Source organism: Salvelinus sp. IW2-2015, unplaced genomic scaffold (assembly GCF_002910315.2).
Source record: "Salvelinus sp. IW2-2015 unplaced genomic scaffold, ASM291031v2 Un_scaffold3922, whole genome shotgun sequence".
In the NCBI taxonomy this organism is placed as follows: domain Eukaryota; kingdom Metazoa; phylum Chordata; class Actinopteri; order Salmoniformes; family Salmonidae; genus Salvelinus; species Salvelinus sp. IW2-2015.
In genome coordinates, this window is record NW_019945196.1 from 145250 (window position 1) to 157589 (window position 12340).

At 42.8% G+C, this 12340-nt stretch overlaps 1 protein-coding gene and 2 non-coding genes across 3 annotated transcripts in view; all 3 read right to left on the reverse strand.

The window, feature by feature from the left end:
* The window catches only part of LOC112076679 (small ribosomal subunit protein eS12), a 10527-nt gene extending 4063 nt beyond the window's left edge, over positions 1-6464 (reverse strand). Inside the window, exons 1-4 of the mRNA XM_024143388.2 lie at positions 6403-6464; positions 6231-6277; positions 5600-5716; positions 1400-1502 (exon numbers count right to left, since the gene is read on the reverse strand). Coding sequence (XP_023999156.1) covers positions 1400-1502; positions 5600-5716; positions 6231-6244 — 234 coding nt within the window. The 5' untranslated portion in view covers positions 6245-6277; positions 6403-6464. The remainder of the gene's footprint in view (positions 1-1399; positions 1503-5599; positions 5717-6230; positions 6278-6402) is intronic.
* On the reverse strand, positions 3583-3660 carry LOC112076682 (small nucleolar RNA SNORD101). Its single transcript, XR_002895237.1, has one exon. It is a non-coding gene; the product is annotated as a small nucleolar RNA SNORD101 (small nucleolar RNA).
* Positions 5849-5926, reverse strand: LOC112076683 (small nucleolar RNA SNORD101). Its single transcript, XR_002895238.1, has one exon. It is a non-coding gene; the product is annotated as a small nucleolar RNA SNORD101 (small nucleolar RNA).
* Positions 6465-12340: the final 5876 nt, after the last annotated feature.

Sequence of the window (12340 nt, forward strand, 5' to 3'; positions counted from 1 at the left end):
TGCATTACTCTTTGTACCGTAATACCCTGTATATAGCCTCCACATTGACTCTGTACCGTAACACCCTGTATATTGCCCCCACGCATCAACTCTTGTACCGTAATACCCTGTATATAGCCCCCACGCATCAACTCTGTACCGTAATACCTGTATATAGCCCCTGCGCATTGACTGTACCGTAATACCCTGTATATAGCCCCCACGCATTGACTCTGTACCGTAATACCCTGTATATAGCCCCCGCGCATTGACTGTACCGTAATACCCTATTATAGCCCCCGCGCATTGACTGTTACCGTAATACCCTGTATATAGCCCCAGCGCATCAACTCTGTACAGGTTACCTCCCCTGTATATAGTCCACTATTGTATTACTGCTTGCTCTTTAACTAATTGTTACTTTTATTTCTTATTCTCAGTATACTTTTAATCTGCATTGTTGGTTAAGGGCTCGTAAGGAAGCATTTCACTGTAAGGTCTACACCTGTTGTATTCAGCGCATGTGACTAGTACATTTGATTTGAGTTCCATCGCTAAGGCCTCTTCCCCTCCAAGAGGCTGAAAATATTTGTCATGACCCTCAAATCCTCAACAAGTTCTACATCTGCATCACCACACCAGGTTTGACTCATCACATCAGCTGCTGTTACTGTTTATTATCTATCCCGTTGCCTAGTCACTTATCCCTACCAACATGTACACTATCTACCTCATACCCTGCTCATTGACTCAGTACGGGTTCCCTGTGTATATAACCTAGTATCATTACTCATACCCTGTGATATATAACCAGTTATCATTACTCAGTACTGGTACCCAGTGTATATAACCTAGTTATCATTGACTCAGTACTGTTCCCTGTGTATATAACCTAGTTATCATACTGCAGTACTGGTACCCTGTGTATATAACCTAGTTATCATTACTCAGTACTGGTACCCTGTGTATATAACTAGTTATCATTACTCATTGTGGATTTTTTCCTCCTGTTATTATTTCCTTGCTCTCTGCATTGCTGGGAAGCTTTCACGTGAATCTACACCCGTTTACCAATAACGTATGAAACAATCAGATTGATCAGGCTCAGGATGCTCTGGTGCAGTTGTAACATATAGGGAATAGGGTTGATATATACGCAGGGCAGGTGGGGTTAAGCCATTGACATATTGTGTGGATGAAGGACAGGTCAGTAACAGGCAGCTTGATATCTATCTATATGCTACATTGATAAAACATTGGGTTTCTGTCCACAGGCCTCAGTAGGGAAGCCACATTATCATGCGACACCAGAAACACCCAAGACTCAGTTAAAATAACCACTACTACGTTTACTAAACACCACTCTCCTACTACACCCTCTTCCCATGTCCCCACTCTTCCCCCCCCCTCCGCTCCATACCTTGATGAGGTTAATCTGATGCTCGGCGCAGAGGGCCTCCACCAGCTTGACGTACATGGGCTCGTCACAGTTGGCCGCAAGAACGCAGAGGTGGGCCTGGCGCCTGGAGAGGGGGGGGGAACAACAATTAACAATCAGTAGTAATTTACCATCACATCAGAAATATACTAACCCGGTTATCTAGTAAGCCTTGGTGAATGCACCTAACTGTCATTCCAGTTCCTATATGGTGCCACGCCCATCTCTGGTGGTCACAAGAAGTGCACTACGTAGGGAATAGGGTGCCATCTGGGAGGCAGAAGTATCTCCGATGTTTGGTAACGATGGCAGGTTCTCACAGGATTCAGTAGAAGAAACCAAAACGCCAGCCGTACTTCACCAGACCAAGATGTACTCTTAATAAGGAGTCTAATAAAGACACATGTAGCCGTTAGTTGGGACCCCAGGCACCACAGTGAGGCGTCGGAGCTCGTACTCTGGCGACACTCTGGCCAGCTGTGTAGGACAAACAGCTGCATGACACTGACAGCACAGCAGCTGCACTTGACTGGCCCACTACTGATGCTCAGGTTGACTCATAACCCGCAGTCTAGACGGGTTCAATATTGTGTGACATTGCGGGTTGAATATAGAGAAACAATACCATTAAATGTATAAATGTATAATTCTTGTGCAATTTATATCTATAGGCTACATTGAGGTCTTTCCTTTCATTATTTGAGGCCATCTGGTTTAAGTGCATAAGCCTAAACGTTAGGGTTTAACTGTCAGGCAGTTGCAGGGTAATTAGCAATTCCAGGTGAAAAAGAAAAACAGCTGACCACTATGGCACAACCACCACAGCACTCAGATCACAGTGGACATTTAACCCTCCACGTGGCACCACAAAGGGCCCTTTCATAAACTGTCAGACATCAGAGGATTCTAACCACAGCTATCCTATCTATGACATCACAAGGAGTATTCCAACACCTCACTACCCTGGTTATGACATCACAAGAGCATTCCAACATCTCACTACCCTGTTTATGACATAAAGCATTCCAACACCTCACTACCCTGTTTATGACATCAACATGGTGTGGTGGTCACAAGAAGTGCACTACGTAGGGAATAGTGTGCCATCTGGGAGGCAGAAGTATCTCCGATGTTTGGGGTAACGATGGCAGGTTCTCACAGGATTCAGTAGAAGAAACCAAAACCGTCAGCCGTATTCACCAGACCAAGATGTACTCTTAATAAGGAGCCGACTGTTAATTTCCGTGAAGTCCAAGGACCTTGTGTTATCTTCAGGATGTAGACGGACTCTCGCAGACAAACTTGAAATCAAAACATCTAAACTTGAAATCGATTCTCAAATTGCGAAACACAAAGGCTTCTACTTTCATGTCCATCAAAGTAATGTAATGCAAAATGCACTTACTGTACATTGTTTTGAGCTCTTTTAACAGTTGAGCCGACAGTATTTTTCCATGACAACACATTTCTTCACGCCTTCTTCCGCTAGACACAAGTGTTCGGAGCATAATAGATAGATAATTAGCATAGGCGGTCCCTTCGTCTTCCGTAAACACACTATATATAAATATATATATAATAAAATAAATATAACTTCTTTTTTTTTATTTTTTATATACATTATTTCTAGCTGATATGATAAGTCTCTATGCTTCCAAAACAATACCACAAGCAATGAGTGTTTATGTTATAACATCTTAACAAAACTCCCTATGACAGAGTCCTTTATCCAACACTTGTGTAATGTAATGGAACTGGCTGATAAAACAGAGGGGTGAAAAAACAGACCAGAAATTCAGTCTACGTACCAAATTATACCCTATGCCTACATAGTACACTTCTTTTGACCAGGGTGCAGGGCCCTGAGGTGTGCACTAAATAGGAACCATTTAGGACATAACAGGACCAGAAGTATTCACTCACTTGTCCAGCGCCTTGGCAGCCTCGCGGATACCACGAGCAGGCCGTCGTGGATGAGGGCGGTGTTTGAGCACCTCGGGGAGAGCGGTGTTGACATCCATCACACCTCCAGCAGCGATGCTGGGGTGGGGGACAAGGAGACGAGATGGGAGAAGGGATAAGGAGAGATGGAGAGGGAGAAGAGAAGACGAGTTACATTGCTACAACTAGCCGTTAAGATAGTGAGCTGGTTGAATGTTTTCCCGGCGTGTCAGACAGGGGATCTCACTCATAATTTAGAGTGAAGGGGTATCCGACTAAAGAAAGTAAATCATCACACATGCGCCAGAAATTAAACCATTATCTCTCTCTGTCCACCAGCTTGACGTACATGGGCTCGTCACAGTTGGCAGCAAGAACGCAGAGGTGGGCCTGGCGCCTGGAGAGGGGGGGGGGGAACAGCAATTAACAATCAGTAGTAATTTACCATCACATCAGAAATATAACTAACCCGGTTATCTAGTAAGCCTTGGTGAATGCAGCCTAACTGTCATTCCAGTTCCTATATGGTGCCACGCCCATCTCTGGTGGTCACAAGAAGTGCACTACGTAGGGAATAGGGTGCCATCTGGGAGGCAGAAGTATCTCCGATGTTTGGGTAACGATGGCAGGTTCTCACAGGATTCAGTAGAAGAAACCAAAACCGCCAGCGTACTTCCACCAGACCAAGAATGTACTCTTAATAAGGAGTCTAATAAAGACACATGTAGCCGTTAGTTGGGACCCCCAGGCACCACAGTGAGGCGTCGGAGCTCGTACTCTGGCAGACACTCTGGCCAGCTGTGTAGGCAAACAGCTGCATGACACTGACAGCACGCAGCTGCACTTGACTGGCCCAACTACTGATGCTCAGGTGACTCATAACCCCAGTCTAGACGGGTTCAATATTGTGTGACATTGCGGGTTGAATATAGAGAAACAATACCATTAAATGTATAAATGTATAATTCTTGTGCAATTTATATCTATAGGCTACATTGAGGTCTTTCCTTTCATTATTTGAGGCCATCTGGTTTAAGTGCATAAGCCTAAACGTTAGGGTTTAACTGTCAGGCAGTTGCAGGGTAATTAGCAATTCCAGGTGAAAAAGAAAAACAGCTGACCACTATGGCAAACCACCACAGCACTCAGATCACAGTGGACATTTAACCCTCCACGTGCACCACAAAGGGCCCTTTCATAAATGTCAAGACATCAGAGGTTCTAACACACGCTATCCTCTATGCATCACAAGGAGTATTCCAACACCTCACTACCCTGTTTTATGACATCACAAGGAGCTCCAACACCTCACTACCCTGTTTTGACATGACAAGCATTCCAACACCTCACTACCCTGTTTATGACATCAACATGGTGTGGTGGTCACAAGAAGTGCACTACGTAGGGAATAGTGTGCCATCTGGGAGGAAGTATCTCCGATGTTTGGGTAACGATGGCAGGTTCTCACAGGATTCAGTAGAAGAAACCCAAAACCGCCGCCGCTACTATCACCAGACCAAGATGTACTCTTAATAAGGAGCCGACTGTTAATTCCGTGAAGTCCAAGGACCTTGTGTTATCTTCAGGATGTAGACGGACTCTCGCAGACAAACTTGAAATCAAAACATCTAAACTTGAAATCGATTCTCAAATTGCGAAACACAAAGGCTTCTACTTTCATGTCCATCAAAGTAATGTAATGCAAAATGCACTTACTGTACATTGTTTTGAGCTCTTTTAACAGTTGAGCCGACAGTATTTTTCCAGTGACAACACATTTCTTACAGCCTTCTTCCGCTAGACACAAGTGTTCGGAGCATAATAGATAGATAATTAGCATAGGCGGTCCCTTCGTCTTCCGTAAACACACTATATATAAATATATATATAATAAAATAAATATAACTTCTTTATTTTTTATTTTTTTTTATATACATTATTTCTAGCTGATATGATAAGTCTCTATGCTTCCAAAACAATACCACAAGCAATGAGTGTTTATGTTATAACATCTTAACAAAACTCCCTATGACAGAGTCCTTTATCCAAACACTTGTGTAATGTAATGGAACTGGCTGATAAAACAGAGGGGTGAAAAAACAGACCAGAAATTCAGTCTACGTACCAAATTATACCCTATTGCCTACATAGTACACTTCTTTTGACCAGGTGCAGGGCCCTGAGGTGTGCACTAAATAGGGAACCATTTAGGACATAACAGGACCAGAAGTATTCACTCACTTGTCCAGCGCCTTGGCAGCCTCGCGGATACCACGAGCCAGGCCGTCYTGGATGAGGGCGGTTTTGAGCACCTCGGGGAGAGCGGTGTTGACATCCATCACACCTCCAGCAGCGATGCTGGGGTGGGGGACAAGGAGACGAGATGGGAGAAGGGATAAGGAGAGATGGGAGAAGAGGAGAAGAGAAGACGAGTTACATTAGCTACAACTAGCCCGTTAAGATAAGTGAGCTGGGTTGAATGTTTTCCCGGCGTGTCAGACAGGGGATCTCACTCATAATTTAGAGTGAAGGGGTATCCGACTAAAGAAAGTAAATCATCACACATGCGCCAGAAATTAACCATTACACTGTCAACTCACTATATTCACAGAAATCGCTCGATAGTTAACTTAGTTACAACCAACCAAAGGACTAAACACATGCTTAGCTGGCTAACGTTAACTTGGGGGGGTGTTATCTCTGGTAAGGCTATTCCATTTGACTGTCATCAATAGTTCTGGAAGTGCACGTAGAGGAATGGAAATATTTCACACATCCCCARTTTACAAACMATGTAACTTTGAAACGTGCAATTTYGCTAGTTAGTTAGCCCTGGTTCAGCGCAAAGTGGGAGAAGAACAGACATGCTTACCCTTCCTCGGCCATTGTCAATTAGCGATGGATGGGGGACCTAAAATTCTGCAATATTGACCAAACATGATAGAAAAGTTATTATCCATGATGACAGGGTGACTGTGAGTAATRTTAAACAAAGGATGCTTGATCAATCCGACAGATATTTTTGGCGAGATGAAGAAACCCACCCTATCTCCTCTGTGACAGCGGGTAAAGAGAACGTCATTTAGTCAGCGACATTCATTTAAGGGCAYAAGGACCCGAGAAGTAGGTGGCCATTATTCTGCCTGTCTAATAGGTACATTATACGGTGTAGCAGAGCGTTCGGAAAAGGAGATTCATTTGGGAAATATATTTGTAATATCGAGGACTATGAAGAACGCAGTGGGAAAGTTGGATTAAATCAAGGTGACTAGAAGCGGCTCTGTTTTAGTTAATTGTGTCTTCTTCAATGGAGGTTTATTGGCGGTTGGCATCCAATACATGTTGCATTACCGCCACCTACCAGACTGGACTACAACTCCCTTATACTTTGCTTGAAAAAATATATAAATAAATAAATACCCTACCATCTAACACTACACTCAAATGTTTATATTTTTTTCTAATAATAATAAACAATCTATTTAGTCCAGCCTCAGGCCAACAGCCTGAAAGAATGGGACACCACCASTTAACACACCCTGTAAACTCTTCTGAGTCTCACACAACCAAATACCTCTCTGCAGCTTTTTTATTTATTTATCCTTTAGCAGCTGCCACCACAACCTCAATTTTCTGCGACTTACGTTCCATCCCTGCAGTACAGTCGATAACCATTACTATTAAAATGTAAAAATTCAATCTTACTGAAACATTTATCACTTGTTGGCTCCTCCCTCTGTATTAGTACAGATCTACTAGTCACACCAGTCCTCTCAGGATCCCTCCCCCTTGACCCATCTTCCTCTACTTTCTTCACTGCGTCAGCATATGACAACTTCTGCACTACTTTAACCCTGGAAAGCTCAACCTGCCTCTCTCACACTGGACATTTCTGATCCCCAGGCCCCATGGGCACCCGTACAATAAACACATATGCTACACATTCCTTTGTCTCATGCCCTTCTGCACACTTCTCACACCTAGGAACCTCCCTCCTACACAATGGCTGCCACATGCCCATGAGCTTGACACCTGTAACAACGTAATGTATTTGGCACAAAAGCTCGTACAGGATAACTTATATATCACTTTGTTGGGCAAAGAATAAACATCAAAACTCAAAAGAACAGATTCTTGAGAGCAGTGGRGACCCGTCATTCAGGGCAGGTGGAGCAGAAACCCACCTGTTTTGAGCCCCACATTTTTAGCAAAAAAAWAAAWAAATACATTTGAGCTTGCCTGTTTTGTATGTTATTTTGGCATTAATACATGTCACATATCAGTTTGCAAACAATTAAAAAAAGGAATATGTATCACTGAGTTAATAAAGCCGCATACAAACATGGTCTCTCAGTAAGGCAGCTCCAAAATGCAGGTGTTTCAGCTTAGCTCAGTGCTTTCTGGAGCATTGCGCAGTGATTGGCTCAGTGAAGTTCCCATCCAAGAAGGCTCAAGGTCATTCATTGGCCGCAGATACAATTACGTCAAATCACATGATATGTACAGTAGCTTTGATTGTACTGATCATGTCAACATCCTACTTTCACAATTTTAGTTAGCAGGCATCATCATGAATCAAGTCGACAATCTACTTGCAAATCCTTTTTTATCCTTGTCATATGAAGAGAAACAATAGAGAGAAATTATGGATCAAACGTATCGGTGCTCATCGGCCATTGGACATAAACATTACACAACAAGTTGGAAATGGCAAATTCAACGAGTGGTTTGGAAGGAATCAGTGACAGTGGCTGTGTGGTCTAAAATCTGGGATTAAGGGTCTCTTTTCCAAGTTTAAAATGATAAAAATTCAAAATTGGCCATGCCGTCAATGAAGCATGATTTGTGCCACGCTCAAAGAAAACTGTTAACCCAGAACTGAGAAAACATGACTTGACAACAGTGAGTTCAAGACAACTGGAAAGTCCGGAATAAACGAGCTCCGACTGGGAAAATACGTTTTGAACGGTCATCCAACTCGGAATTGTAAATCCCGCCTCCAGTTGTTTTGAAAGCACCATAAATCCAGAGAATGCCAGACTTTGATGACTAAATTTGTGCACGAAGGACCGCCACGCCACCTTCCTGTTCAAGTGAGCATAGCACAGGTGAGTCCAAAAATTTKTTCTATGCTGCTGCATAAATGATGTAATATGCCAGGGAGATATGTATACTGTAGCCAAGAAAGTAATACTAAGTGTATGTTGTGTAGTAAGATGTTAGTAGCCCATGTGCCTCACCCTAATAATTTGGTCTATTTACCCCTCTTAATTTCGCCTACTGTTCTGACTGTTCTACTGTAGCCTAAAACCTGTTTTAGAGAAATGTAATCATCGTATATTGTAAGAGCTTTCATTGTCTGCTTATATGCCCCCTTTATTTATCCTACGGTTCTGACTTGGTGTACAGGGAGAATTCTGTAAGAATGGCCAATTTTCTGAATTTTGTCGCTGTACATTTCAAAATTGCTAAACAAATAGTTAAATTGACTAACGTTACGTCCGTCCTAGCTCGCTCTTTAATGCCTTAATCAAAATTACGGATTGCCTCTTCTCCGCTTGTCGTKCCCTTATGCCATAGTTTGTACATCTCAATTGTCATTAGAAACCACATTTGTTTAAGCAAGTCAGCCATATCAGCTATCAAATCAAAATCAAATCAAAATTTAATTATATAGCTCTTCTTACATCAGCTGATATCTCAAAGTGCTGTACAGAAACCCAGCCTAAACCCCAAATAGCAAGCAATGCAGGTGTAGAAGCACGGTGGCTAGGAAAAACTCCCTAGAAAGGCCAAAACCTAGGAAGAAACCTAGAGAGGAACCAGGCTATGAGAGGTGGCCAGTCCTCTTCTGGCTGTGCCGGGTGGAGAGATTATAACAGAACATGGCCAAGATGTTCAAATGTTCATAAATGACCAGCATGGTCAAATAATAATAATCACAGTAGTTGTCCAGGGTGCAGCAAGTCAGCACCTCAGGAGTAAATGTCAGTTGGCTTTTCATAGCCGATCATTAAGAGTCATCCTGCTGTCTCTAGAGAGTTGAAAACAGCAGCTATGTTTTTTAAAGGCTGTAAATGAGGCTGAATGAACTGTTTCGCTGCCAGACAAGGCTCCGCTGATAGCCAGGTGTAGCAGTGGTAAGGTGTTAGGACTGCTGATGGGACTCTACTATTGGGACACTTTACGTAGGCCCTAACAGTTTGTGGGCACCGTTTGTCACCGTTATAGTGCAATTAATGTATTGTTTAGTGTTGTGTTGTGGCTTTGCTGGCATGCATCCCACTTATTTTTTGTCCCACCAAGATTTACATGATAAAATAGCCACTGCTTAAAAGAAAAACAATTCACATCTCTTGCCCCCATTCATTTAACATGGAGCGCCTGCTCCCTCTGACCAGCAAAAACACAAACAATTATCAAATCAAACTGTATTAGTCACATGCGCCGAATGCAACAAGTGRAGACCTTACAGTGAAATGTTAACTTACAAGCCCTTAATAACCAACAGTGCAGTTCAAGAAGAGTTAAATAAATMAAAYTAAAAAATTATAAAAAGTAACACAATAATATAACAATAACGAGGTTATATACAGGGGGCACCGGTACCGAGTCAGTGTGCGGGGGTATAGGTTAGTTGAGGTACATGTAGGTAGGGGTGAAGTGACTATGCATAGATAATAAATAGCAAGTAGCAGCAGTGTACAAAACAAATGGAGGTGGGGGGGGGTCAATATAATAGTCCATTTGATTAATTGTTCGGCAGTCTTATGGCTTGGGGGTGGAAGCTGTTAAGGAGCCTTTTGGTTCTAGGCATTTAAACATTGATCTAACCCTCTATGTGTAAACCTTAATGTTAAAATAAATTACCACAAGGTGGCGCTGCGTCACCGTAACATCGTGCAGGGAGAAGCCTGTGTTTCTGTGATTTACAATATATCAATACACCTAGTTTACAAAACTGCCCTTTCCATGACATATACTGTGAATCCAGMTGAAAGCTATGATCCCTTATTGATGTCACTTGTTAAACACTTCAATCAGCCTTGAGATATTTGAGACATGGATTGTGTGTGTGTGCCATTCAGAGGGTGAATGGGCAAGACAAAATATTTAAGTGCTTTTGAACAGGGTATGGTAGTAGAATGGTTGTGTCAAGAACTGCAAAGCTGCTGGGTTTTTCACGCTCAACAGTTTCCTGTCTGTATCAAGAATGATCCACCACCCAACGGACATCCAGCCAACTTGACACAACTGTGGGAAGCATTTGGAGTCAACATGGGCCAGCATCCCTGTGGAARGCTTTCAACACCTTGTAGAGTCCGTGACCCGATGAATTGAGGCTGTTCTGAGGGCAAAAAGGGGGTGCAACACAATATTAGGAAGGTGTTCTTAATYTTTTGTACACTCAGTGTTTATTTGAATAGCAGGACACTGTAAAGTTCATTATCCCTCTGAAGTGTCTGAATTAGGGTGTTTGAGAAGGTTTGAATCCTAAGCAACCTGCCTACATTGTTTGAAGTACAAGAGGACACCGTAGTAGTCGGTCAAATCTGTGTCGTAGTAAGACGGGTCACACTCTCTGTCCCTCTTGCTACACTCAACGGTGTGTCGAGAAAGGGAGGGGTGTCAGAAAACTATACAGGAAAGAGAATGGCCAAAATATCCCTTCCGTCAGGCAATCCCAGGGCCGTTAAATCCCAGGGCCGTTAAATCCCAGGACCSTTAAATCCCAGGACCGTTAAATCCCAGGYCCGTTAAATCCCAGGACCGTTAAATCCCAGGYCCGTTAAATCCCAGGACCGTTAAATCCCAGGGCGGGTGACGACACTCACGATTAAGCTACGAACCCTGCTATAGAAGCGTTAACTTGACACTATATTTAAATGGACAGTGGTGATGACAGCAAGCTTTCAGTCCAAACATATTTTTTTTGGGGGTTCATTTAACTCAGTACTGATTGAAAGTCTATTTCTCGAGCTTGGTAAAATATATTTTGGGGGAGGGGGGGATCTGTTGATTTGTTGAAAAGTTTTCATTTTATCCCATAACTAACCAAGTTGGCAAGCATACCATTTTCTTTTGATTGCACACAGGTCAAATAATCATTATGTTATTATTGTTGTTTTACCTGAAGGCTTCATGTGGATGGTGACTTTTCAGGAACACATTTAACAGTGACACTGTGTTGATAAGGGAACACATTTAACAGTGACACTGTGTTGATCAGGGAACACATTAACAGTGACACTGTGTTGATCAGGGAACACATTAACAGTGACACTGTGTTGATAAGGGAACACATTTAACAGTGACACTGTGTTGATCAGGGAACACATTTAACAGTGACACTGTGTTGATCAGGGAACACATTTAACAGGGACACTGTAGTTTATAAGTAATGTGGTGGTGGGGATTTTTAATGCCCACAACACCACTCCGGGGGTGTTGATGGAAAATCTGATAAAATGAAAATCTGGTGGGCCGATTGGATGGCCGAGGGACAACCCATACTGTGGCCTTGCATCGGGGGAGGAAGTTCAGAGGGCCCGCAGAGTAGTTATTTGCCTGATTCATGTGCAGTGTTGATGAGTCTCCAGTCCTTTATATCACATAGCAGACGAGACCTGCTGAGTGACGTGCTACAACCAACATGCAGGATTAGACAGATGAGTTACAGAAAACATTTGAACGTGTTCCCTGACAAACAGTGTCACTGTTAAATGTGTTCCCTGATCAACACAGTGTCACTGTTAAATGTGTTCCCTGATCAACACAGTGTCCACTGTTAAATGATGTTCCCTGATCAACACAGTGTCACTGTTAAATGTGTTCCCTGATCAACACCAGTGTCACTGTTAAATGTGTTCCCTGATCAACACAGTCACTGTTAAATGTGTTCCCTGATCAACACAGTGTCACTGTTAATGTGTTTCCCTGAACCTGCAACACAGTGGCACTGTTAATGTGTCGGATTCTAAC